Source organism: Muntiacus reevesi, chromosome X (genome assembly GCF_963930625.1).
Source record: "Muntiacus reevesi chromosome X, mMunRee1.1, whole genome shotgun sequence".
In the NCBI taxonomy this organism is placed as follows: domain Eukaryota; kingdom Metazoa; phylum Chordata; class Mammalia; order Artiodactyla; family Cervidae; genus Muntiacus; species Muntiacus reevesi.
The window spans coordinates 98,910,800-98,937,869 of record NC_089271.1 but is presented as its reverse complement, the minus strand read 5'-3'; the positions used below and the strand labels follow the sequence as shown (position 1 = coordinate 98,937,869).

The 27,070-nt window shown below is 51.7% G+C and overlaps 2 protein-coding genes across 4 annotated transcripts; both read left to right on the top strand.

Moving 5' to 3' along the window:
- The first annotated feature begins 909 nt into the window (after positions 1-909).
- PRRG3 (proline rich and Gla domain 3) lies at positions 910-11,204 on the top strand. 3 transcript variants are annotated; one of them, XM_065916234.1, is made up of 5 exons: positions 910-965; positions 3,519-3,539; positions 4,031-4,068; positions 5,110-5,219; positions 5,619-11,204. In XM_065916234.1, exons 3-5 carry the CDS (start codon positions 4,062-4,064, stop codon positions 6,144-6,146), a joined length of 645 nt encoding a protein of 214 aa, XP_065772306.1. In that variant the 5' UTR covers positions 910-965; positions 3,519-3,539; positions 4,031-4,061; the 3' UTR covers positions 6,147-11,204. The 3 variants fall into 3 exon arrangements, with proteins under 3 accessions (XP_065772306.1, XP_065772303.1, XP_065772305.1); XM_065916231.1 differs by having other exon boundaries at positions 5,110-5,270; XM_065916233.1 differs by lacking the exons at positions 910-965; positions 3,519-3,539 and adding an exon at positions 1,292-1,363 and having other exon boundaries at positions 5,110-5,270.
- Positions 11,205-22,429: 11,225 nt separating this feature from the next.
- On the top strand, positions 22,430-26,905 carry FATE1 (fetal and adult testis expressed 1). The gene is made up of 5 exons (XM_065915472.1): positions 22,430-22,538; positions 23,475-23,593; positions 25,445-25,551; positions 25,922-25,997; positions 26,774-26,905. Exons 1-5 carry the CDS (start codon positions 22,430-22,432, stop codon positions 26,903-26,905), a joined length of 543 nt encoding a protein of 180 aa, XP_065771544.1.
- The last annotated feature ends 165 nt before the right edge of the window (positions 26,906-27,070 follow it).

Genomic DNA, 27,070 nt, shown 5'->3' with positions numbered 1-27,070 from the left:
CCCAGAATCCAGCAGGCCTCATGGGCCTCTCCTGGGAGGCTTTGGCTGCCTGGGCCCCAGAACTGGCCTGCCGAACTGGCCTGCCGTCTGTTAGCCACCCACCTCTCCTGGGTTCTCCCCCACTTGTATCAACCCTCTGCCACCAGCGTCCAGTCGGTCGGTCTTACTGAACCTCCCACAGGGAGGCCTCCTGAGGGCCCCCACCCCCACCCGGCGCTCCCCTGGAAGACCCAGAAGATTCCATCCTCGCCCATTTCTGTGCCCCAAGAGTCCCCAAGCCCATCTCTTCCTTTATTTCGCGGCAGTCCCCAGAGAGGGCGGCGGGATTCTTCCCATTTCCCAGACTTGACCAGAAAGAAGGCTGCCATCCCGGGGCAGGGGTGGGGGGTGGGAGTAAGTGACGAAGCCAAGGTCGCCCAGTTATGGGCGGCGGAACGTGGCCTCAACCCGGCCCTTCTTCTGCAGGCCGGCTGGCACCCGGCCGAGGCAGGTCGGGGCGGCCGGCTCGCGCCTCGCTTGGCTCCGCGGGCAGTCGGAGCGGGCCGGCTGGAATGACAGGTGAGCCGGGACGGTGGGCACTTAGGGGGTTGGGCTGCGCGGGGCCACCTGGCGCGCCGGCTTTGGGTGCGGCCGCCCGAGCCTGAGGCGGCGCGGGGCTTCCGAAGGCCGGAGCCCGGGGGTAACGCCGGGGCCGGCGCCTCCGGCCGAGGGTCGAGGGTGCGCCCCGGGCCAGCGGACCAGGCCCCGCCCCCTGGCGGAACGGGCGGGGGCAGGGGCGGCGCCGGCGGAGTGGGGCGCGGGCGCGCGGTACTCTGTGCGCGCCGCCGCCCCTCCGGCCCAGCTCGCCCGCCCGCCCTACCCCCTCAGCCCGCTCGCGTTGCCCCCCACCCCTTCTCCTCTCCTCGGCCTGGCGGCCCCGCGCGCGGTGCGACGCGACGATCGCGGCCTGGCGCTCGGGGCGCGGGGTTCGTGGCGCTCGAGAGTGGCGCGCCAGGCGCGGGGCGCGAGGCCAGACCTGGCGCGGCAGGGAGTGGGGCGGGAGGGGTGGGGCGGGCAGCAGCGGAGCCCCCAGAGGAGAGCAGGGCCAGGGGGGTACAGAGGTAATGGGTAGGGCCTGGGAATCCGGCTGCGAGGGGCGGGGAGCTCCAGGCGCACTTCGGCCCGGGCGGGCTGAGCCCCACAGGGGCGCCCGGGGGTAGCGGGGCGGGGAGGGAGGGTGGGAGGAGACGGCGGGGCCGGGCCGGGGGGCTTGGCCGACGGGGAGCAGGTGGGCGGGGACAGGGGCCCTGCTGGAAGAGGCGCCGCAGCGAGGTGGCGGGCTGCGTGCACAAACAGGGCGGCCGCCTCCTGGGCCCGGAGAACGGTGAGGCCGCTGGGGTTGGGCGCCCCGGCCCCGAGGGCACAGTTCCGTGTCCAGGACCCCTGAGCCGGGCGCTGGGCACTGTGGGGGGAGGATCTGGAGGCCTGGCCGGGCCACGGCGCCAGGGATTCTGCAGCCGACCCAGCTGCTGGGCCAGAGGCTGGAGTTCTTGGGCAGTGCGCCGGTGGCGGGCACTGGTGGCGGGCGATGGTGGGCGAGGACAGGCACCTTCAGGGCTGGCATGAGTGGAAAGGGGACGAGGAGGGCCCAGAGTTTGAGTTGGAGGGTCATTTGGGAGTTCCGTGTCGCCGGGTGGGTTGATGAGTCATGAGATTTGGGGATCACGGAGGGCTTTCCTGGTGATCAGTTCTGAGTGAGGGTAATGAAGAGGGCTGGGATTTGGAGAAGCGTTTTTGAGGCCACCTTTGGGACACAGGGTGCTCCGGTGGCTGCCGGTCCCCATGCGAAGGACTTTAGAGCCGACGTCCCAGAGTGCTGGGATGGGGCAGCTGCGGTCCGGGGAGGGGTTAAGGAAGGTCTTTGTGGTGGCGGGTCCCAGCCTTCCTTCCTTTCCAGGCCATCAGGATTCAGCTGAGTTCCTGTGGGGAGTGGGTTAAAAATTCCTCCGGCCTACAGTCAGCCTTAGAGTATCCACCAGGGGCAGGAGGGACATATACGTGCGTGACTGCTGCAGCATTCTCTGTCGTGGAGCCCTCGCGCTTCCTCACTGTTGCCATAGTAACGGCTTATTGATGGTGTATTTATAGGGAAGAAGCAGGCGCTAAATTTTGGGGAAGGAGGGGGAGGAGGCCTCAGGCAGCAGCAGTGAGGGCGGTCACGGAATTGTTAATGGAGTGGGCCATGCCCCAGAGCTGTTTGGGAGAGTTACTGGCTTGTCTGAAGCTTAAAAATGAACTAATGATTTACGCAGGTGTCAGGCTAACCTAGTCGGCCTGTGATACCTGTGGGTGTGTGTCCACCACGGTCGGGTATGTTTGGGATAAGGCATAGCTATCTAGAAGCTGTTACATAATTTCTGCACAGAAGAAAAATGTAAAAAACAACACTGCAGTTCTCATTGATAAGCAATGAGATGTATTTTTCTGTCGTCACTTATTAGTAAGGCTTTACTCATTCTTTTCAATTCCTGACACAACAGCTCCATTTTTCTTCAATCAAAAACCTTGCTGTTAGGCACGCCACACCCACACCCTAGACACATGACTGGCACTGGCCTGAGGGGAACCTCAGAGATCCAGAATGGAAGCAGGATTTTGAGATAATATTCCATCTTCTCTCTTCTAAACAACAAGGGTCAACTTTTCTCACCATGGCAGACCTGTCTGTGGACAAATTCCCATGTTAAGAGTTTTGGGTGGGATTGTTGTCGGGCGCACAAGAGAAAGGCTCCCTCAACATGGTGTTTCCATAGACGGATATTAGCTTTGCTCTTTTCCCTTCAGTTTTCATTTCATTTATGATTCACATTCTACCTGTTTGCCAAAAGGATTAGAGGATATATTTTAAATATACATAAGATTGAAAACATAAGCAGAAAAGTGAATACCATGTCACAGGGGAGAAAGCATATGTGTTTAATAGCTAGGCTTCCAGGGAGCCTGTGCTTTATGGTTAATGTTAACACTGAACTTCCTGGCAGCCTAGGCAAAAAGGGTAGCCCCATGGGTGACACCGTTGTGTTTAACATCCAGTTAGTCATAAAACCAGAGCTTCTGCTTGGGGAGGGGAGCCATGGGGTGATTGCTCCCAGATGTGGACAGCTTGGCCAGTGCTCTGAAATATGTGCATGAGTGGGAGTGTATGCTGTGGGTGGGGACAGTGTGCTGCCATCATGGTTTACATACTGGCTGGATAATTCCTGAGCTTTCGGCTGATAGCTCCAATTAGAAGGAACCGTGTCATCTAGCCAGCGGCTCAGTTTTGAACGTGTCCATCCATGTCTAGGTCCTCTGCTGCTGTGTTGTTTAATGCACAGAGAGGAGAGATGACTCTGTTTCAGGAGATCCTTGCCAGCCTGTCTGGTGAAGAGGAACACAGCAGGTCCTCTGGGCTTGGGCTGTGACTTTGGAGATGGTTGTTGTGGCTGTGGGAAGCGTTGCCAGTGCCCACTTCTTAAATACGCGTTGCCTGGTTTCAGGGACCGTGCTTGTCTTTAGAGGTATGTGCAACTTGCCATTGTGAGCAAGCTTTGTTCCCCAAACAGGTCCTGTCTCTGTCACTGTTGACTTGCTGGACCTTCCCTAAGTGCCCCTCTTTACTCTGGGGTCTTTTCCAAGTCAGAAGTGCACACGATCGTCGAGTCAAGTGAGGAAGGCAGAACCTCAGGCTGTAGGAGTTTTTCTTTTTTATTTAAAAAAAAGAGAAAAGGTCAAGCCTTAGGTCTAGACTCTCAGACTGTGTTCTTGGGGGAAATAGCTGGAAGGTTTGCTGTGGGCTCTGCTGCGCCTCGGGGAGCTCCAGAGGAGAACTTGGACAAGGATGAGAGTGACAGGACTGGGAGAGGCTGCACAGAGGGTGTTGTGCGCCATGAGGGGCTGCTGTGACCTTTGATCAGGCTAGTGTGGTTGGGGTCACATCCCAGGGCCGAGAGGGTACCCTGTAGTTTTGGAGGTGTGATTTCACCATGACTCTGCTTTCCTCCTTTGCCAGGCGAGTGACATACTGGATCTGACAGAGAGCCATGGCAGGTGAGTTTGTCTGGGCCCTGGCCGAGCGGGGAAGGGCCGTGCCTAGGGCTCATAGAAAAGTGCTATCCTACCTTTCAAGGCCTTCCCAGCTTTCATCGTACTGAGGGTGTTCCCATGGCTCCTGTCCAATTGTCTGGATCTCATCTTTCCACTCTCAACTCTTTGGCACCCTTCTGGAGCACAGACTCCCCTGGAGAGGTGTGCCTACCCAGGCTACTCGGAGAGAAGCTAACATGGCCGGCCATGGGGGTTTAGGGAGGGGTGCCTGCCTGGGACCAAGAGGCCTGCCTGACATGAGGACTAAGAAACTCCAACTCTAGGGGCACACTAGGAGCAGATGTCACCTCTTCTTTCATCTTCCAAAGTCTCAGCTCAGGCTTCTGGGGGTGCCAGTCAGCTCAGCTGGAACTGGGGATTCCCCTTGGGAATAAGAGGATATGGCTCCCACTCCATGACATTTTGGCTGAAGGCCATCTGTGCCCAGTTTCCAAAGGCCTAGACTCTCCATCTCGAGCCTGCTGCCCCTCTTCCCAGAGGTCCTCTCAGATTCATGTGTGTCCAGTCTCCCGATCTCCTGCACCAGGGTTTGTACTAGACCGTCTAGGGTAGGACTCTTGATACCAGGCCATCCGACAGCCCAGGTGGCCATTCAGGTGGGGGATGCCAACATCAGCCTCACAGGGAAATGCATCCTTATGATAAAGGCTCTGATTTTCTCTTTTGGAGGTGAGGTAGAAGATAGTGGGGACGTATTCACTGGTGACTATAACATTCAAGATGTGTCATGTGCAAGGTTCTCATGCAACACACACTTCCCTCTTACGAGGGCCCCATTGTCCTCCAGAGTCTTGTCGGCAGATACAGCATGGTATCAGAGAAAGTCAGCCCTCCCATCTGTTGTACATGTGCAGAAGGGTGTCCTGCCTGCTAGCTCTGCCTTGCTTCCTTCCATCCTTGAGCCTCTGTACCCAGGCTGTGTCTGGTCGGCAGGTGCCTCTGGGCCCCTCCACCCTCCAGGCCTCAGCACAACTTTCTCCTCAGTGTTTCTGGAGGCCAAGAATGCCCATTCGGTTCTGAAACGCTTCCCTCGTGCCAATGAGTTCCTGGAGGAGCTGCGCCAGGGCACCATCGAGCGGGAGTGCATGGAAGAGGTCTGCAGCTACGAGGAGGTCAAGGAGGTTTTCGAGGACAAGGAGAAAACGGCACGTACCGCCCTCGGGCTGGGTGCTGGGAGGACAGCTAGCCTCGGGAATAAGCCACACCTGCCCTGAGATCTCAGATGGATCAGAAGCAATGAAGGGAAGCCATCTGAGTCCAGGGCAGGGTCACTGGGGCCCTATAAGAACAGCTCACCTGTCCTTAGAGCCCCGTCTGCCAGACTCATGGCCATGTTGTCCTCAGTCCTCAGGGCATTCCACAGCCTTGTCAGTAGCTCTCAGAGGCCAGTCAGGGTGGGGGCAGGCGCAGACCCTGCGGAACTTGATCCCTACCTGCCGAAGTCAGAAGTGCTTACATGTGAGAGTCAGCCGCCCTTTGTCCTTCTTTTGCAGATGGAGTTCTGGAAGGGGTACCCGAATGCGGTCTACTCAGTCCGAGACCCTGCACAGAGCTCAGATGCCATGTACGTGGTGGTGCCCCTTCTGGGGGTGGCGCTGCTGATCGTCATCGCCTTGTTCATCATCTGGAGGTGCCAGCTGCAGAAGGCCACCCGTCATCACCCCTCATATGCTCAGAACCGGTACCTAGCGAGTCGCGCAGGGCACAGCCTTCCCCGGGTCATGGTGTACCGGGGCACGGTGCACAGCCAGGGAGAGGCCTCTGGGCATCGGGAGACAGGGAGCCACCCACAGGTGGTGCTGGGGCCCAGTCGGGGGTGCAGAACCACCGTCCGGCTCGAGAGCACCCTCTACCTTCCCGAGCTGTCTCTCTCCAGACTGTCCAGCGCCACCCCTCCCCCGTCCTATGAGGAGGTGACAGCTCCCCAGGAGAGCAGCAGTGAGGAGGCAAGCGTGTCTTACAGTGACCCACCCCCGAAGTATGAGGAGATCGTGGCGGCCAACCCTGGCTCAGACAAGTAGTGGGACGTGTGTCCTGTCCCATGTAAATGCCTCATTCAGGGGCCTCCTTTTTGCTTTTTAACTTTTTAAAGACTGTGCCACCACAAAACAGCCTTAGCCTCCTCGTTGCCAAATAATTTCCTTACCGTGGATCTGTAGGAAGTCAGTTGTCAGAGACAGGTGGAGGCGGGTAGGGATCATGCATGCATGGAAACCCCCTGGCGAGAGCCGTGGGCCAGAGAGCCCAGCTCTTCCAGAAGCTCCCACACCCCTGCCATCTGGCCCTCCTGTCAGGGACTGGCTTCTCTTATGCCAAAGGAATCACCCCATGCAGTTGACTGTGGCCCCAGGCTCGAGCCCTGGGACCCCGCAGCTGGCCGGAGACCTGTTTGTCTGAAGCCTCACCGCAGAGTTGAGGGAGAGAAGCCAGCCCTCAGTGCCCTTTTCCCTCACTAGCCCTGTGCTCTCTGTCCTCACTCACATTGGACAAGGACAAAGACAGAACAAAAACAACAGTAATAACATAATGAACACAATACAACAAAATGATACCACCTGGGACACTGATAGGGGTTCAAGGGAGATCATTCACACAGATGGGTGACATCCCCCCATACCCACCCCACACTCCCAACCAGGTTCAAAGGAATGTCTGGAGCCACCTGAGAGGAGGACAGGCCATGTGAAGGATGAGGGCCAGGAGCTGGCTGGCCAAGCTACCCCCTCCACACTGGGGACGAGGTCATTTGGAGGGGAGCTCTGGTCCTACTGTGCTTGGCCTCCCTCAGACCTTGGCTCTCCAGGCTCTCTTTCAGCTGGGCTAAAAGCCACTACCCATTGGCCTGAGCCATATCATGGCCTCGGGAAAACAGATAAGGCTAACCCTGCCTGTGGAGCCCGTGGCCTTTGAACGGTTGGGCCACAGGCTGCTGTAGAAGGCTGAAGTTTTCTCCTTGTGAGGTTGGCCCGTAGGATGATTAAACCCATGAACTTGGTTTCCTCAGCATTGTGCTCTCTGACCTTCAACTTTTAGGCAACTGCCCTTTTTTTGTGAGTAGGTGTGTTGAGATGACCTTGAATTTTAGACGACTGATTTCTTCTTAATGATGGTGCCCACTTGGGGAGAAGACCTGAAAGTGTAGGGACACTTTTAGAAATTTTAGAAATTTCTTTGTGGGGGAGATGGGGAAGCCCATGACCTGGGTTTGAGGGACTGTCTGGGATATGCTGTGTCATTGCCAGGTGGTGGTCCGTTTTTAGCAACCCCTTTCTGTGGCCCAGGAACTGTCCACCTCTCCATTTCAGTGAGGCTTTGGACAGCAGTGGGGCAGAGGTGACCCGCCCTTTAAGTGTCAGTGACATGCAAAAGACACTGTCAACACTGCCTCCCCACCCCTCCATATTCATCCTCCTGGCCTCAGCACCAAACCAGTTTTTCCTCTGTGGTGCTTTAAAAAATGTAGCAAATTTTTGTGGGGCCCAAAAGAGTGCACAGCCAGGGTCTATTGGCAACCACAGCAGTTTAAAACCCACTGAGAAGATAAGCTTCTCTCTGTCTAAACAGCTCTCCAAGGCAGGCCTTGTGCCTCATTCTTTGAATGTGGCCCTGCCTAGAGGCCACAGACAACTTCTGGAGGCCCCTCCGTTCCTGGGCACTCACCCAGAGACATGCTTCAAGCAAGGAGGCTTGTGTTCTTACCCCAGCGAGGCCGCCAGCTTGGGCAAATCAACCCTGTGGCCTGGGTTTTCCATCCTTCCCCTACCTCACAGGCCTGCTGGAGGGTGATTGAGCTAATGCCTGTGTAGTGCTTGAGACACCAGGAAGCCCTGTGCAGTTTGCCCTTAGGAAGAATCTTCTAGAAATATGTAGATCACGAGGCACCCATTTTAGCAGAGGTCTTTGTAGGGCTGTGAAGTCAAGTCTCAACCTGAGGAGTCAGTCTCCTGCCAGTTGGACCGTTCCTCCCTTCTCTCTCCTCACCCATTCCACCTCGAGAGCTCCCTGATGCCAGAGGTGCTGACCAGGTGGCATCCCACCTTTCCTTCCTCCCTCTTTTCCTCCTTCTGGACCTCCAGCACCTCACCCCTGCCCTTCCTCCCAAAGGCATTTTGGGTGTCCACTGCCTCTGCTTTGTTCATGAGGGATGCTGGGACCCATCCTCTTCAGCCATGTTGGAAGACCCAGGGCACCCTGAGGATCCGGGGCCTGTCCCTGCAGTCCCCACGTTTTCTCGGGGCCCGTGCCTGTGTGTAAGCCAGAAGCATGGGAGAGGACACTTAGCCCTCTGTGTCTCCTCCCCACTGGGCAGAGAGCCTGGAGTGGGCCCCACAGACCCGAGCCAGAGGGAGGACGCTGGGGAGTGCCTGCTCCCATTGGCCCCTGTCAAGCCCTTTCCTGCCGAGCTGCTCACTGTTTGCAGCCAGTTTGAGGTGGGAGCCGGAGGGATGCCCAGGAGCCCAGCCTGGGGTGGAGACCAGCCTGTGTCCTGCGGGTGCCAGCTCTCCTGTTCTGGGGCTTCACAGCATTCTTCCACATGGGGTTCCGTGGTCCCTGGGACGTTTCTCACAGTTTATCTTAGACAAAAAGGTTGTACAGTACACCATGGTCATAACTCCCTTGCGGTGCACATTTGGCTTTAAGAACGCCCTGTACATATCTTTTCCAACTCTGTCTTTGTATGGATGTTGATTTGATACAATGTTCAATCTGCGATAGCCACATTTTTGTTGCTTTTGGACTTCGGGTGTGTGTGTGTGTGTGTGTGTGTACACGTGTGCACGTTGCCTTTTCTCACATGCTTATCTGAAACAATAGCCGGCGTGTGGCTATATTTGTACCAGGAGGGTTCCGGTCTGAGGGGAGGAATGTCACCTCCCAGGGCTAGGCAGCCTGAGGACAGGACCCTGAGTCAGGAAAGCTGAGATGAGCTGCTGGAGCAAGCCCTCCAGAGTTGCCACCTTTTGCCCTCCTTCACTAAAGCTTTTGGAAGAGGATGAAGCAGCTCTATCCTGTGGGCCTCCCTCCTATGGGACCCCCGACTCACACACTCTTTTGGAGCAGTGCCCCCAACCTCCGGCTCCTGTTCTGTGGGTGTCAACAATGGAAGGAAATCTGAGCACTCCTGGGCCTTTTAGGTTTTTCTTTTTCTTTTTGGTGGAAAGATGTGTGACTGTTGATTTTGGGGTATGGCGGGCTGGTTATTTAGATATTTTTCATTTAAAAACAAAACGGCTTTAACAAATTCCATGGAATGTGACTTTCACGTGTTTTCAACCAAAATTTTTTTAAGACTTTTTGAAGCGAGCATCACTATCTTGTCCCTCCCCTGCTACTCCCCATCACCTGGGGTTTTTCAAAATGAAAGCACAAGCGGAGGTGTGTGCGGCCCCAGGACAGCTGCCTTGTGCCCTGGCTGACGGACATGCGACACTGTGCCGTCTTACCCAGAGGCCAGGGGCCTCCTCTTCAACTTGCGAATCCCACTGCCGTTAGTGTGAATTCTTTTGGGTGCTTCGGGAAATAGGAACCTGCCCAATCTGTTGGACTGTGTCTTTCTGCTAGCCTGAAGATGACCAATCTGGGATACAAAAGCATCTTTCTGCTAAGGAGTTGGAGCCAGATGGTTCCTCTCTGGCTGGTGGTTGATGTTTTCACAACCAAATGGCATCACACAAGAACTAAGAACAACACTGCCTCTAGATTGTTCCTTTGTCCAAGAGAGGGAGAGAGAGAGAGATTACTAAGAGAAATTCTCTTACTCACCTATGCTCTGTCTTTCTAGGAGTGTGCATGTGTGTGTTATGTGTCATGTGTGTGCCCTCACGTTCAAGGCCAAGATGGAGAGCTGGGTAGCCAAGCTGCTGTCTAGGCTGCTTGTCAGCATGACAAGGAACGCAGCTCCATCTCAGGATTGCACCAATTCAGAAACAAGCACATCCTCCCCACTGAACTCTAGTCATACTAATCAGTATAATTAGCTAATTTAAAAGTACTGTAATCAAACTGCCTGCAACTGTGGTAAAAGCCCATTAATTCAAAGCCCACTAGTTCAAAATATAGGAAAAAAAATCACTTTTTTTTCACCAAACTCTAGATAATGCATGGTATCTGCGATTCTTCCTCTGTAGAAATATTCCCAATATTCTTCCCTTGAGTCAATTTTCAGGTTCATATGTGTAAGAGGGATCTAGTTTAAAACGAGTCCCTTTTCCCAGTAAAAGGCTCACGATATGATGGATCCCTTCACTGTGCCTTCAGCAGTTCTCGTATGTCAGGCTCTTCGTGTACACGATGACCTCTGTTCTGTCTCTACTATGTGCGTGCTGGGTATGGCAGCGTTTCATTCTCCTCCCTTATTTGCTCTGTGAATAAAATAGTTTGTGAGCTAAATTGCAATTTAAAGTGATATAACTGTGCATCATGATAAATAGTCTGTAAAGCAGATATTTCACCATCAGTCCGGCCACTCCCATCATTCACCCTCAAATATTCAAACTTAGCAAGCTTTCCCTTTCCCAGGCTATGGGTGGTGAGGCTCATCTGAGCAAAAATTTCCCTGACAAAGAGATCCAAACAGCCAGCCCACCCGCTCAGGCTCAGTGCCTCCACAGTTGTCCCACTGTCCTGAGCTCTGACCGGCGCCCAGTGCCTGACCCCCGCCCACCCCCAGCCCGAGCATTAACACAGATATTCAAGATGGGGACAAGTCCCACAGCTTTTTATGCCTCCCCATCTGTCTCCCTGTATGGATGCCACTTTCCCAGGCTTGAACACACCTGTTCTTTCACTCTGTGATTGTGACTCTGTGACAGTGGAAACCCTGATATGTGCAACTGAGCTAGACGTGATTACTATGAAATGGATTCATTTTGGTATCACTTTAAACTGCTCGTAATTCATGCGTTGACCCATGTCGGCTGGCAAATCTGTACATTCACTCATATGTCAGGATTTCACTGAAGCCTGGGGTAACAAACAATTGTACTTCTGCTTTCTCTCTCTCTCTGTAATTGTTAAGTTTAGCTGTTAAGTTTTGTCTCTTTCTGTACCAGAAGATAATGAATAATAATAAAGAGCAAATGGCATTCACTTGTGTTCTCTCTTCACCCATCTTGGATTGCTGCTGACTCTAACTTCCTTGGGATATGGAAGGTTGTGGGCCAAACTTGTTTTTCCAAGAGTCAGACTGTAGATAAGGAAACAGCCCGAACCAGTTTAGAAGCAGGAAGCAGAGAGATCCTGGGTCCTAGAGCTTGTCCTGTATGTGTAAGATGATCTGCCGACCCGACCCATCCCCCTGGGAGGGGGTTAGTAAGGTTTGCCACAAATCATGTTAACAACTTCCCTGTTGCCTGATACCTGGTTACTCATCGAGATGGCCTTTACTAGAAAAGATGTTCTGCTTCGTTTCAGAACTGGGGGAGGGGCGGGAGGGAGAAATTTTTTGGAACTCTACATAGATGGGACATAATCCTCAGCTTTTGCCCTGGCTCAGCGTCCTGAATTCTGAAGGTGGCAGGAGTGTGAGACTATTCAGTGGGCACTGACAGTTTAGTCTCCCCTTGGAGGAAGCGTGGTCTTAGCTTGAAACACCGCCAGCTGTTTGTCTGGAGTGAGATGGGGCCAAGGGTTGTTATTGGTGAAAGTTGTGCCTGTCCCCCATAAGGAAAGTAATCCATCCTTTAATAGGAAAAGCCATGGCAGTGATGAGACAATGGCAGTGACATTCACAGCCTCCTTCGAGGATTGAATATGGAGGCTCAATGCCAAGAATGACAGCCAGAGGCCTTAGGTTCTTTTCTTATCCCAAGCTGGCTTATTGAGTGATGCCAACCTTCTGAAAATGCTGGGCAGGCAAATGAAGACTCCTCAGGCAGACTCCAGCACACAGATGGGGTCATGTTCTAGACATAGGTTTGGAACGTTAGGCTCTTTCTGTTAGAAACTAGCACTCTAGGCAGCCACTGAGGGTCCCAGCCTAGCCCACACAAGGGAACTAACACACGAGAGCTTCCCCCTTTCCCCAGCCCCCTCTTGTACCACGGCCACACCCTTAGAGCAGCTGGCTTGAGATCTCACAAAATGAAGGCACTGAAGGACAGTGGAGAGGGGCCACAAACTGGGCTTGGAAATTATCATAACCAGCCCTTATTGAACACTTAGTATATGCCAGGCCCTGTAGAAGCATTAACTGAGATGATCCTCCCAACAAACCTGTGAAGTCTGAGAGGAGCAAGGACCAAGAGGATGCCATTTGACCAAGGCCTCCAAGAGAAGTGCTGACCTCATCGTGTGAACCCAGGTCTGTCCAGATTGTCCCACCCCCAGCCAATTGTACTGCACTGCTGGTCTCCTCTGGTGATCACTTTGCTTTTGTGTTCTTGTTAACTTTTCATCCTCCCAGCACCCACCCCTCCACCTCTTTCTACCTAACTGCTAATTCCACAAGGGCAGGGATCATGTATAACTTTTGTTCTCTTCACTTCTTCGCCAGGACTCAGCTCAGTGCTTAGCTCACACTCAGTGTTCAATTTTTAAAAATGTGTTGAGTGATTTTATTCTGCGGTCATAACTCAGGCTCCCTGTACTAGTTTGCTCAGGATGCTGTAACAAAGTCCCATAGACTTGATAGCTTAAATAACAGAAATTTACCGTCTCCCAGTTCTAGAGGCTGGAAGTCTGAGATGAAAGGTTTGGCAAAGTCGGTTGCTCCTGAGGCCTCTTGCCTTGGCCTGTAGACGGCCATCTTCTTCCCATGTCTTCACATGATCTTCCCTCTGTTCATGTCTGTATCTTAATCTCTTCTTCTTGTAAGGTCACCAGTCATATTCGATCAGGGACCACCCTATTGACCTCATTTAACATTAATGACCTCTTTAAAGACCCTTCCTTTCAGTACAGTCACATTCTGAGGTACCGGAGGTCAGGATTTCAACATAGGAACTTGAAGAGGGGATATAGTTCATCCCATAATACTCTATTCATGGCAGACAGGAGTCTTTGTTGCCCCTTCTCCCAGCCCTGAGTGCATCATACACACTCTGGAAAAGCTTGGGGGTGGACATCATGACTTCGCTGAGATTCTGGCAAATACAAAGGGCACCTTGCCATTCTCAAAACACACCCCAGAGCAGATGCTCCCCTGCCACAGATAGCTGTCAAAGGTCCCCACAGGGCAGGCGGACTTGGGAGAGGCAACATGGGCTTCAGAATGGTTTTCCCAGGGTCCCTCTGTGGAGAGTGATGGGCAGACCGAAAGCCTGAAGAATAGACAAAAATATTTGTGCCCTTTTAGATTTTTTTAAATAGACAAAAGCTGTTTTCATGAATAAGAAGCCTAGCATCTCCAGTAACAGTGGCTTTCAACAATTTCTCTGAAGAGCTCAAACTGCGTGATGGATTCAGTTTCACTGGGCTTTATGTGCTGTAAAAATAGAGGCCCTAGAGGCTGGGTAACATTCGTATCATGATGGTTACACTTAATCACAGGAGCGCAGTGGGTGGGCTGGTGGATGCCAGCACCCCAGAGTCCTGGGACTCACTGGGCATAGAGGGAGGGGCGCTGGTGGAGTGCAATGTTTGCCAACCTGGGAGTGTCACTGCTTCCACTCTGGCCATGGGACTTAAGAAGGGCCCTACCTGTTTGGAACTTTGGGCCTAGCTTGGTGGGGGAGGCATGAGACAAGCGATAGCAGAGCATGCAGAACTTTCTGCTACAGGACAACCATGGGTCTGGAGGTGGAAGATGCCAGAGTAAACCTTCCTGAAGAAGCCACATCCAACCTCAAGCTTACAGGATGAGTATAAATCAGTAAGGCAAAGAACATGAAAGACAACAAAACCAGGTAGAGGGACCTCATGTGAAGAGGCCTGAAGGCCAACAAGGCCATCATGTTTTTAAGAAAACAGGAAGCCAGGACAGCAGAAAGGGAAAGACTTGTGCAAGACTGGAAAGATAGAGGGAAGCCAGTCCACACAGGGCCCCTAGGCCATACTCAGCATTGTAGTCTTTACTCCCTGGATGACAGCCATAGCCTCCTACCTTATCTCTTTGATCCTGTTGAGCCTCTTCTTCATACAGCAGGCAGAGAGATTGTTTCAAATAGGCTTGCTCATGGCCTCTTGCTCCCACTATTGCCAGAGTACATCCCACATGGCAGTGGGCTTCGCTAGGTTGGTGAGACAGGAGACAGACAGAAATAAACCACTCGGACGATTTTTGCTCAAACACTGAATTATATATTTAAGAAGTTGTATTAGGGCTCTCCAGATACAGAATGCATAGGAAATAAAGTTCTACAAATATAAATATATCTATCTATACATATAGAGATATAGAAAGATACTAATTTATCCTAAGGAATCACCTCATGCAATTTCAATTATGGAGTCTGGGAAGTCCCCCACAATATGCCCTCTGGAGTCCTGGGAAAGCCAGTGGTGTGAGTTCTAGTTCAAAGGCAGGGGACGACCAATGTACCAGCTCAAGTCCTCAGGCAGAGAGAGAGGGAAAGGGAAAGAGGGGTGTGTGTGTGTGTGTGTGTGTGTGTGTGTGTATGCCAAACAAGTTTCTCCTTCTTCTGCCTTTTGTTTCTATGTAGGCCCTTCATGGATTATATGATGCCCACTTACATTGGGGAGGGCCATGTGTGTTACTTGGTTCACCAATTCACATGTTGATCTCATCTGGACACAGCTTCACAGACACATCCAGAATTCATGTTTAGCTAAATATCTGGACACCCTGTAGTCCGGTCAAGTTGACACACAAAATTAACCATCATAGAGGGAACAGAACCATGTACAGTGACAGACTGGGTTGTGAGAAGGTTGGGAGGACCCTCACATGTGAGTCTGGGGGCTCAGACAGTAGGATAGATGGTGAGCCATTCTCCTAGAAGGTTGAATAGGTTCACTTCCACTGGAGAAAAGTACGTTGTGGTACGTTGAGTGTGTGGTGTGGAGTGTCTTAGGGGAATGAAAGAGGGAGGTCTAGGCTGAAACAGCAGATACTGGAGTCACTTGAGGTACCACGAAGATGCTAAATGAAGTCTGGGTATGGGCTTGATAGGCCAGGCAGGCACGAGATAACCATGGGAGTATAAAGTCCTGGGAAAGCAAGGGAGGAGAGTGATTTTAGTAGAAGAGAGAGGACGGTGATACAAAATGCTTCAAGGAAGTTGAGTAAGATGAGTAAGATGGATTGAGCTGTCAGGAGGACGCTGGTGACCTTGGCCTGGGGCACTTTTAGTTGAGTGGTGGGCCAGAGTCAGGTAAGGAGAGGAACGTCTGGGAGGTAAAAGGGTGGAGACAGAGTTGGGGCAACGCTTTCCAGGAGTTAGGTTTCCCTGGTGGCTCAGGAGGTAAAGTGTCTGCCTGCAATGAGGGAGACCCGGGCAATGATCCCTGGGTCAGGAAGATCCCCTGGAGAAGGAAATGGCAACCCACTCTGGTATTCTTGCCTGGAAAAATCCCATGGACGCAGAAGCCTTGTAGGCTCGAGCCCATGGGGTCACAAAGAGCCAGACACAACTAAGCGACTTCACTTTTCCAGGAGTTGAGAAATGATAGCAGCGCCAGTCAGACAAAATACCATGGTAAGAGAGTTGGGTTCCTTAATATTTGTTTGTTTACCATTCAGGTCATTTTTATTCAATAATTATGAGTTTCTACCACGAGAGACACAGTGCAGTAAGTGCAGGGGAGACAGAGAGAGGCGAGCAAAGCCCACAAGGTCTCTGCCCTCACAGGACTGCTATCAAACGCTGAAAAGGATGTGGTGATATTTTTGTGCTGGAGAGTGATCCTGGAGAAGGGAGTAGCCAAACGCCCAGGAAGCTGCAGAGATAAGTCCCTGATAGAGCTGAAGCTGGGCACAAACACAAGGGCCACCAGGTCTGCCAAGGACTGCCTGCGGGCAGTGGGCAAATCCCATAGTGCCAGCCTCCAGTGAGAACTCTGCTAGAAGCTAAGTGCTTCGCAGTCCATGTCCTCTTCCCTGCCATTTTCCTGTGGGATCACCAAGGTACATTGCCTAGGATCACACAGCCACTCTTGAGGAGCCATGGCAGGAGGGACAGAGCAGCGGGATCGCAGAGCCTGGACTCTGACCCACCCCATCCTCCTTGGTGTGTCCTACTTGTGTTATGACTTGTCTGCTGGCCCTGTCTTGCCAGAGTAAAGGGCAGGGCAGAGTGGGTCAGGGGCAAGAGGATATTTCCTGAAACTCTCATGAGTCATTTCCTCCCTTGGACCTCCTCCTGTTCGGTCCCTAGGTCCTTGAGTTAAAGGCAGGGACATAGCCCCATGGATCTGCATCTAAGCCCTGTCTATGAATTGCTATGTGAACTCACATATGTGACTCACACCCTGGTCCGTCAAGGGCCCCAGATTGTCTGTCTGTAAAATGGAGGACCCTGGGAAGAGGATCAGCTTTGTGGATCTTTAGAGACCTTGTCATTAGTTTGCCAGGCCTCTCTTTCACTCACAAGGAGTTATCCTCTCTGTGTCTTCCTCCAGGTCAGAGGGGCTGCCACTGGATATGTTTTTGAGCCTTCAGTGTTTGCATCTTTACAGCACTTTTTCCACCTCTCCATTATTGTGGGCCATGTTCCTTTGGCCCCTGACTGTCTTGAATTCTACAGACACATCACATTTCTCTTACTGGATATGGAAACAATGGAAAGCAGGTGCAGTGCTGTGAGGAGTTACCTGGCAGGCAAGGCCAAGGACTCTGTGTGGTCACCTGGTCCAACCTCATCCCTGGGGAATCAGGAGACAAGTCCTTCCCCACCCATGACAAGGATTCCGTGCACCCAGGGGACTGATAGACAGTTGTCTATGCCCTCCGGGTTTTGGAATCTATTGCCATCTTCCAGTGGAAGGGATTTGTGGGCCAATGGGGAGATGGAAAGGAAGAAGGAACTGCGGGGTGAGCAGCTGCTATGCTGGACCAGGGTGGGGGAAGGGGGTAGAGGGTGGGCTTCCTGTCATCACACTTGCTCTTGGTCCTGCTTCTGTTCCACCTGCAGGGCAGTCCGGAGTTACGCTTTGGGCCATTAGCCAGCAGTTATCACCCTAAACTAGGTGGTTGCAGCTCCCCCTGACTTGTCCAGGCAGCCACCCCTCACAGGAGGAGCTGAAGGGACCCAGAGCATCTCAGTGGTCCCCTTCTGCAGGTAGGCTCATCAACCAGGTCTGGGCCTGTGTCAGTGTCTTTAACTCACTTCTGCTGGAGCTGCTTCCCCCACACTCCCAGGGAAGCAGAATGTGGTAGTATTAAGGGCAGGACCAACACAAAACAATGCCCTGCTCCTGTCCCCATAGAGCCGTGGACTTCCAGCCCATCGGTTTCTATCTGCCCTCGAGAGCAGGATGCCCATGAGGATGGGGACCTGGCCCCTAGTCCCAGCGCCTGACACGTAGGGAGGCTTTTTTAAGACAGTCCTTCTGGATGAGAGGAGCCCACACATGAAAACCAAGGAGCCCCCTGTCACTTCTTGTTGATGACTGTGTCCCCTGCCATTTATTTCCCTCTCTCTGCTCATGAAGTGGACCTCCTTCCCTGGGCCAGCTACCATCCCTGAAGTTTGCTTTCTGTCCTTCCTGTCTTTTTTTAAGGAATGGAGGGACATCTGCCAGGCTCTGGCTTGGGGAGGGCCCTGGGGCTCCAGGCATGACCTCAGTACCAGCTGTTTCCAGAAGCAGGAAGCAGAATTGTTTACAGGTTCCTAAGTGTCATTAGCAAGTAGAGAGGAAGCTCCCAGATGCCTGGAAGAACTGGGTTTGCAGCCAATATCAGGCTCACTTGCTGGGGCTTGATGTGGAGTTACCTGAGACTCTGCTGTCCATGGAGCGGTGGGCAGCAGACCGTCACGCCCACTGGGTCTGAATGGCCTCTTCCATAGAATCCCAACATAAGAAAGGGCTTAAAGAGCACTGCTCTGGGTGAAGAGAGGCTGGAAGAACCCCACCACACTTCCCTGAAACCATGAAACTGGGAAGCTGGATTTCAGCTCCATCTTCCATGTGCAATGGGAAATTAAGGCTCAGCACAGAGGAAGCAATTTGCCTAAGAAGCTCCAGCGTCAGAGGTAGGAGACACTTCCAGGTGTACTAACCCCAGGCCTCAGTTCTCACCACCTCCCACTTCTGCTTGCAAGGGAGGTGGGAGCAAGTAGCAGCCGTGGCTATCAGACCTCAAGCCATTCAGGAATCTCTCCATAGAGTGCGGGGCTGACTGAACAGCTGGGAGAGGCCAGTGGTTGGAAGCTATTGGTGGGGGCAGGTGGTTGAGCAGGCGGAAAAATAGACAGACACAAGACGGGGGCAGACAGGCAGACATGCAGGAAACAGCCTGAGGTGAACACTTGCTCTGTGGGGAGGGTGGGATTGGATGCTGTCTAGATTTCAACATGAACTTGTATGCAATTAACTGGCTTTGTTTGCTCCCCAGTGGAGGCTCTACGCTCAGGATCTCCTTTAGGGAAAAAGATGATATGTTTTCTTTGGAGATGCTTAGCTTGAAGGGAGGGAGAGCTTTCACTCCCAACCCTTTCTGTTAATAAAATAGCTCTTATTTTAATAACGATTCAAGCCCTCCAGCAGTCAGTTCACAAGAAAGAAATACAGAAGATCAATGAACATATGAAAAATGCTCAGCTTTATTCATAATTAAAGCAATATAGATTCAAACAACAATGAGGTAGAGAGAATTTTTCACCCATCATAATGATGCCTTATGGAAAGTTTCACTGACAAGGCTGTGAGGAAGCCAGCACTTTCTTCCCCTTGCTGAGGTCCCACTTGGTCCAGCCTCTTCAGAGGGAACAGTGTCAACAACATTCAAAACTGTCAGCACGTGCACCCCAGAACCCCGCAATTCCACTCCTAGGCTCCAGCTCTACGAAAACACGTTTGCAAAGAGGCATGTCCAGGAATGTTCCTTGCTCCATTGTTTATAAGAAAGAAAGGCTTTAGACACCCCAACTGCCTGCAAGTACGTCAATAAACAGGACTGGAAAGAGTCAGAGGGATTGGGTAGAGAGGGAGGTGTGAGGGGGGATTGGGATGGGGAATACATGTAAATCCATGGCTGATTCATGTCAATGTATGACAAAACCTACTACAATATTGCAAAGTAATTAGCCTCCAACTAATAAAAATAAATGAAAAAAAAAAATAAACAGGAGTGCAGCAAAATACTGTATTGTGTTCAAATGATGTGAGGCAGATTTGTTCTGACATGGGAGATCCCCAAGGCCCTCTGTTCACTTCAAAAAGTAAGTTTCAGAACAGCATGTACCGCAAATGTATGATCTCATTTGTGTAAAGCACTGCAAACACACACACACACATCTAAGCCAGATGTTCTCTGCACCCCTCCTCCCTGCTCCCAGGTCATCAGTCTAACCTACAGCTGGGGGAGATATTTGGGTTCCCTGGCTCTGTTGTCTGGAAGACTTCCACTAGGGTTGAGGTCTTCTACAGGCCACCACTCACACTCGGCCCTGGGCCATGTTCCTGGCTCCCCTTAGATTTAGAATATCACTCTGTACCTGGGGTGCCCTCACTCTCTGGGCCCCTAAGATTGTCCAGCAAGACAGTGGGGCTTCTGAAAAGTTTGGAATGAGAGTTTGGGGCAATTTCAGAAGGAAACTGTGGTGTTGGTGCTCAACCCAAGAGAGGCAGACACGTTAAGGTGGTGAAATGCCAAGGTTTCTGGGTGGCACTGGGGGCATAGGGATTGGGAACAAAGTCTCCCCACCCTCTTTGATTGGATTTAGGTGATAGGGTACTTTGCCACCAGGGGACAGTTCTGCATGCACCTGGACCTAGTGACCCAGTGCCCAGGAGTGACCTGGGCACTCAGGGCCTAGGAGCCACCCGGGGGCTAGCATCAAGGCCAGTTGGTAGTCAGAGAGGAATCTGATCTGAGGTCAATAGTGCAAAGTCATACCCATACCTAGTGCTTCCCAGGTGGCACTAGAGGTAAAGAACCCACCTGCCAGTTCAGGAGACATAAGAGATGTGGTTCAATCTCTGGGTCAGGAAGATTCCCCAGAGAAGGAAATGGCAACCCACTCCAGTATTCATGCCTGGAGAATTCCATGGACAGAGGAGCCTAATGGGCTACTGTCCAGGGGTTGCAAAGAGTTGGACACAGCCAAACAACTTAGCTCGCACACATGTCCATCCATACTTATTCAGCTCTGCTGACTTGACTGCTCTCAAGATCAGCCACCCTGTAGGGAGGAGACTATTAGTTCCATTTTCCAGTGGGGAGACTGAAGTCCAAATAATTCAGTTCATGTGGAGGATAGGCAGGGCATATAGCTACCACGTAAAATACAGGGTACCCAATTAAATGGGATACTTTTTTAGTGGACATACTTCCCAAATGTCACGTGTGTGAGTGTGAGTGTGAGTGTGAAGGAAAGGGACTGAACCTGGGTCTCCTGCATTGCAGGTGGATTCTTTACCATCTGAGCCTCCAGGGAAGCCCACACGTTGCTTACTTATGTTAAAAAAGGGGGAAAAAAAACATTGTTTATTTGAAATTCAAAGCCAGTGGGCATCCTATATTTTTCTCTATTCAATCTGGCAACGCTGGCCTGCCAGAAACCCATGGCTGGTTCCTGCTTCGCAGGCTCCTAAGTCCCACAGAGCACACTTCTTTCTCCTAAGGTGACCCTTCGGAAAGCTCAGATTTCATCACAGCTGCTCCACCAGAGCTGGAAAGGGCTTCTCCTGGGCCCTCAGGAATGCAGGCAGGGCCTTTGTAAGCTCTGTTTTAGAGAGCTTGTTCCTAGCACTGAACAGGTGGGACCAGGGAGGGGGTTAGGCAACCCAGATCAGCCGCCCTCTCTAAGGGAGCTGGCCCCCGCTTTCCTCTCCCTCACTGTTTCCTTCCTCCCTTCCTCTCCAGCCCCCCTGCCCCCGTCCTTCTCTCCCTCCCACCTGGCCCCAGTTGTGCTTGCTTTCTTTACAAATAGCCTCCTCTTCCTCAGGAGCTCTGAGGCTATTCCCAAGAGCTGAGGGTTCACCTTTGGTGTCTGTATGAGTCAGAACTCTCCAGAGAAATGGAACCAACAGGATGGATGTATGTGTATGTAGATGTGTTGTTGCACTGACTCATTGAGTCCTATTTGACTCTTTGTGACCCCATGGACTGTAGCCCACCAGGCTCCTCTGGCCTTGGGATTTCCCAGGCAAGAATACTGGAGTGGGTTGCCATTCCCTTCTCCAAGGGATCTTCCTGACCCAGGGATCAAACCTGAGTCTCCTGAACTGGCAGGTGGATTTTTTTTTTTTTTTTACCGCTGACCCACTATGCATATATGTGTGTGTAAAGAAAATTTTATTTAAAGAAATTGGCTCATGCCATCATAGAGCTAGCAAGGCCAAAATTTGCAGGACAAGTCAGCAGGCTGGAATGTTAGGGAGGGGTTGAGGTGTAGTCTTGAGCAGAATTTCTTCTCTGGGAAACCTCAGTCTTTGTTCTTAAGGCCTACAACTGATTGAATGAGGATACACAATGTCCTTTACTTAAAGTTCACTGATTATAGACATCAACAGCTACAAAAAAAAAAAAAATGCCTTGATAGCAACATCTAGACCAGCACTTGATGGAATAACTGGAGACCTTAGGCTAGCCACGTGGACCATAAACATGACCACTGAGGTCTATTCAGTAGGGAGCTAAGGGAAAATTTGACTTAGAATAGGGGGTGCAGGGCTGGGGACACTGGGGGCTCCAGTAAGCAGGCCACTCTTCTCCTGCACATCCCTCCTTCGGTTCTCATGGTTCCTGTCCAGGGCATCAAAAACCATGTCCCTTGCCTGGGAACTCTGGATGGGGGAATGCAGGATGCACTCTGTAGAGGATGCTTTCTGAAGGGGGCTGTGGCCTGGCTGCTAGCCAGAGCTGGCCTTGCAGAAACCACGATGGGATCTAAACCTGCTTTGGCCACTGACTGACTCTGGAGTCCTGTGCCAGCCCCTGCCTCTGTCTAGAAATGAGGTCAAATTGGATGAGCTGAGAGCCAGGGCAGTTTTCCCAGGCAAAGATTCGGAGCCTATCACTTCTCCTAAGTTGCTTACAGAGTAACAGAGAAGAAGATCTTGAACCCAGTCAGCGAGATACAGCAGGAACAGGAGGTGCTGGGTCCAAGGCTTGAACTCAAAGTGGGAGTCTGGCTCCACTCCCGTGTCCAGATATATCTTCGTCAGAGAGCTGATTTCCCAAGCCTCCTCTGAGCCTTGGTCCCTGTGCATTCTTGGTCATTGCTTACAAGTGGTGGTGATGGCAGGAGGAGCAGTCCTTAACCTCAAGGAAAAGATGCAAGTGCCAAAGGATGAAGACCTGCTTCTTGGAAGCTTTAGGGATAACCAAGAGCACTCAGTGGCAGCAGGTGAGGATCCCCTGTAATGTTTCTTCCCTTGGGTGTTTGCACCTGTGCATGTATGTTAGAAAATGCACAGGTATGGCTAGGCAGAAGCACGCATGTGTGTTTGCATGTATTTGTGGGTACCTGTGTGTGGGGTAATGGGATTGATAAAGTGAGCCTTTTGTTGCGTGTGAGGGGGAAGGTGGGATGAACACCCCCCCCATTGCAAGCAACCAGTGGGTCTTATTGCAAAACACTCAGTGGGCTCAATTTATAAGATCATTCAATGCAATTCTCTCTCCTAACCTTCCAGTACCTTCTTCTGCTCTTTAGAGTAAAGCTCATTACCCTGATCTACAAGATCTACATAAGGTCACCTCCTCAATATACTTCCTGCTGTGGCATGCTGACCCAGTCCACAGTGCCTTTAAGCCTCTCCTATAACATCCCAAGACTCTTTCTTCTTCACAGCCTTTGCACTAGGTGTTCCCTCTTTCCCCAGATTTTCTATGGCTGGACTGATTCTCTTTTAGGTCTCTGCCTCAATGTTGTTTCTGAAGTAGCCCCTTCCTTCTGCCTTGTTATCCTGTTTTTATTGTTTTGGGAGCATGCATCTCTTGATTTGCACTGATGGATTATTTCCTTTAACCCACCCCCCTCCTGCCACCACTTTCTCTGTACACACACAATCAATTTTTTATTGCTGTGATCTTATTTCTTGGCCATCGCTTGCTCTTTAAGAACCTAGCCCAGAGCTTGACACTCAGTAAACACTATATTTTGAGTGCATGAAGAAATTGAGACCTGAGATTAGTAGAGACCAGTAGATGTCAGAGAATGGGTGTTGAGTGCTTCCTAAGATGTTGGGGGACCCTATCTTTTTTTGTCGTGTGTTCTGTGCCCATAAAGCCTTGGGATAGCCTCTATGGGTGTTCCTTGGGCCTCTGTTCTTCTCCCTAGAAATGAAGGAGCATATATCTCAATTGCTGGGTGCTTCTCAGCGGCGACAGAAGGTGGATCCAAAGGCTACCAGCTCTGCTGTGGTTTGGAATATGGCTGCAAACCAGTCCAAGAAGGTGGTACTGTATGGCACTTGGTGGCTAGCTTGAGCTTGGGGGAGTTTGCTACAGTTGTAGCAGCTCTGGGATGGAGATGGTAGGTCAAGCAGGGCAGATGTTGACTTTGGGGGAGGGACAAAGCTCCTGTGTACTGGACAGGCAAATGAGGGCAACAAGGTCTGGTAAGAGATCATGGCCATTCTTTGTTAGTTCAACCTTGAGAGTCCAGAATGTCTGAAACACACATTGCTTGGGGAGTATGAATCTACTTTCTTTTATTAATAAGTGAGTAAATATATCTTTATTTGAATCTCTGTATGTATATCTGTGTATATCTATGTGTTATGTCTACTTCTCTCTCTATATATATATTTCTATATAGAAATATGCAAAAGTATAAAAACCATTATATATATATATATTGCTGCTGTTTAGTCTCTAAGTTGTGTCTGACTTTTTGAATCCCCATGGACTGCAGCATGCCAGGTTTCCCTGTCCCCCACTATCTCCCAGAATTTGCTCTAATTTGTGTCCATTGAGTCAGTGATGCTGTCTAACCATCTCATCCTCTGCTGCTCCCTTCTCCTTTTCCCTTTAATCTTTCCCAGTATTAGGGTCTTTTCCAGTGAGTTGGCTGTTTGCATCAGATGGCCAAAGTACTATAGATTCAGCAACAGTCCTTCCAATGAATATTCAGGGTTGTATATCTATATATCTATATATAGATATACATGTATCTATATCTATCTCAGGGCTGGGACTAGGGTAAGGCAAGTGAAATGCCTATGCTCTCCGGCTACTAGGAAATCCAGTCAATTGAATCTGAGCATTTTGTAGCCAATCCTTTAAGTTACATTCTACATAAGTGAGGGAATGTTCTAGAAAAAATGGTAGCTATATTGTTGCAAAGGATATTGGGGAAAGACAACCATTTTGGAGAAGAGGAAGTCCTGACTTTTCTCAGGAATCACATGAATCCCTGAGGGTCATCCTTCTGTAGCCAATCCTTTTAACTACATTCACCTTGGGTGACAGAAAGTTTTAGAAACATAGTTGTTATACCATTGCAACATTTATTGGGAAAAGGCAACACCTTAGGAGAGGAGGGAGACCTGAATGTTCCAGGAAATCATGTGAGTCTCATGTTTTGTAGCCCATCTGATAAGGAAGCTACTTTTGCTGCAGATGGGGGCAGTTTTAGAAACATGGTTGTTATACTGTTGTGAAGGTTATAGGAGGTGGAGGGAAGGCAAACTGACTGGGGAGGCAGGGAGACCTGATGTTACAGAAAATCAGCTGAGTTACATTTTGTTCCATTGTAACGAATTTTTAAAATTATACTAACCATTTGAGGGAATGTTGTAGAGAAAATGGTGGCCATGTTGTTGCATTCAGTTCAGTTCAGTTCAGTCGCTCAGTCGTGTCCGACTCTTTGCAACTCCATGAACCACAGCACGCCAGGCCTCCCTGTCCATCACCAACTCCTGGAGGTTACCCAAACTCATGTCCATTGAGTTGGTGATGCCATCCAGCCACCTCATCTTCTATTGTCCCCTTCTCCTCCTGCCTTCAATCTTTCCCAACATCAGGGTCTTTTCAGATGAGTCAACTCTTCGCATCAGGTGGCCAAAATATTGGCGTTTCAGCTCACTCTTGAAGTCTTGCCTGGAAAGCCCCAGGAGCCTGGTGGAGGTGGGGTGGTGGCAGGAAGCCAGCTTGTGTGACTCCCAGGCTCTCCTGATTCCAAAGGAGAATTCCAAAGGAGAATTCCAAAGGATCAGGCACCACGTGACTCCCAATGGGGTGCGCTGATGCTCCCAGACAAAGTATGGGCTCAAGCAGGATACTTTGACTGATGGTTCCTTTCCCTAGGGGCCGCAGCTGCGGGGAGTTGGAGTGGCGGGAGAACAAGGCCATGGCGGTGCCCGACCCCAGGAGAATCCTGGCGGCTCCCAGGGCATGAGGTCCCAGTATGAGCGGTAAGAAGGATCCCATGGACCCTGCAGGAGAGAAAGGCTGGGGCTTTTTGGGCAGGGACCCAGGGAGCTGGCAAGCAGACTAGCCAGGAGGGAGCAGTGAACAGTTGGCCATGCTTGGAGTATGGGGGCTCTGTTGCCTCCTCACCACAGCCATAGAGCCCCCTGGCCCCTTGCCCATTCAGGGCCTCCTAGCATCCCACAGCTGGGCCAGCTCCCAGCCCTCAGGCCTCAGGACCTGTGACCAGAGAAGGGGAGAGCTCCAGGCGGACAGACTCATGGTCCAGAGGAGTCCACAACCTTACCCATCTGCCTTTATGGCTCTCCTGGGACGACCAGAGGCTCTAACTCTCTGTGTTTCATCTCCCATCAGCCGACAGTTAAATACACTGGCTGAGATTGGTCTGGAAGAGCTCAATGAGCTGGAGATGGAGATCATGAGAAGACAGGTGAGTGTCTGATTGCCAGGGACCCACTTGAAGGTGGGAGGCAGAATCATGGTGTCTTGGGTGGGTGGGGCCACCCACCTTGAGGATACCCAGGCTCTCCAATCGTATTCACCTTCTAGCAGTGGAAGCGAAGTCAGGCTTGCTTCCCCTTCACCCAGGCTTTTTGTCTCCAGTGTCCTATCTTGAGGCCTAGACTCAACTCCATCTCTCTGCCTGACATGTGGGAAGGGAGAAGGGAGGAGAAGAGGAGGAAGAGGGGACATCAGAGGATAAGAGAAGTTTATTCATAGAGAGTGATGCCAAGAGTTCTGAGCCAGGGGTCATGTTCATTCAGGCCAAGTTCAGGTCTCCTTGGCTTGAGACCCCAGCAGGCATGGGCATGGGCAGGAGGGATGTCTTCCCTGGTGGCCCTCTCTGGCCTTGCATGTCACCCCATCCTGAAGCCCTCACTCTGGTGCTGCTGCCCCCATCCCCTTCCCTGGCTCCCACCAGCACAGCTGGGGTGGGCTGGCTTCTTCCAGACAATGGGAAGAACTGGTGATGGTGGGGGCAAGGTGGTGGGGACTGAGAACACAGACAGCCCAGTTTCTGGGTTCCACTGGGCCCACCCTCAGCCCCTGGTCAGCTGCTCTGCCTGCTTCTTGCCCAGAGGCCCTTTTCCTCCCAAAGTGCAGCAGAGGCCCTTCTTGGTCTAAAGTCATATTTTCCCCTCATTGGTGTGCTGTGGACTTCCCTAGAAGAACCTTGTTCACCAGCCAGCTCTGGTCTCTCTGCAGCTGTTCATGATCACTGAGCGTCTGCGCAACCTGGAGGACCAGAGTGCCACTTGGCGCCAACGGGAGGTGCTGTTATTCACCATGCTGCTGTCTTCCTGCGTCGCCAACGTCTGGCTGTGGATGCGCCAGTGATGCTTCCTGCCAGTCCGCCATGCAGCTGGAGCCCTTCAGTCCTCCCCTTCTTCCTTTCTTTTCCTCAGCCACCTCTGCCCATCCTCCTTCTAACTTTCAGCAGCCTTCAACAGCATCACGACCATTTTCCACCTCTGCCTGAGAGAAGCCCTAGCTGCTGGGAGG

Excerpts from the sequence above, each read along its gene's own strand:
- FATE1 (XM_065915472.1), top strand. The coding sequence starts at position 22,430 with ATGGCAGGAGGAGCAGTCCTTAACCTCAAGGAAAAGATGCAAGTGCCA. Across the intron at positions 23,594-25,444 it reads CAAACCAGTCCAAGAAGGTG|GGGCCGCAGCTGCGGGGAGT; the intron begins GTACTGTATGGC and ends TCCTTTCCCTAG. Across the intron at positions 25,998-26,773 it reads TGGAGATCATGAGAAGACAG|CTGTTCATGATCACTGAGCG; the intron begins GTGAGTGTCTGA and ends GTCTCTCTGCAG.
- PRRG3 (XM_065916231.1), top strand. Across the intron at positions 5,271-5,618 it reads TCGAGGACAAGGAGAAAACG|ATGGAGTTCTGGAAGGGGTA; the intron begins GCACGTACCGCC and ends CTTCTTTTGCAG.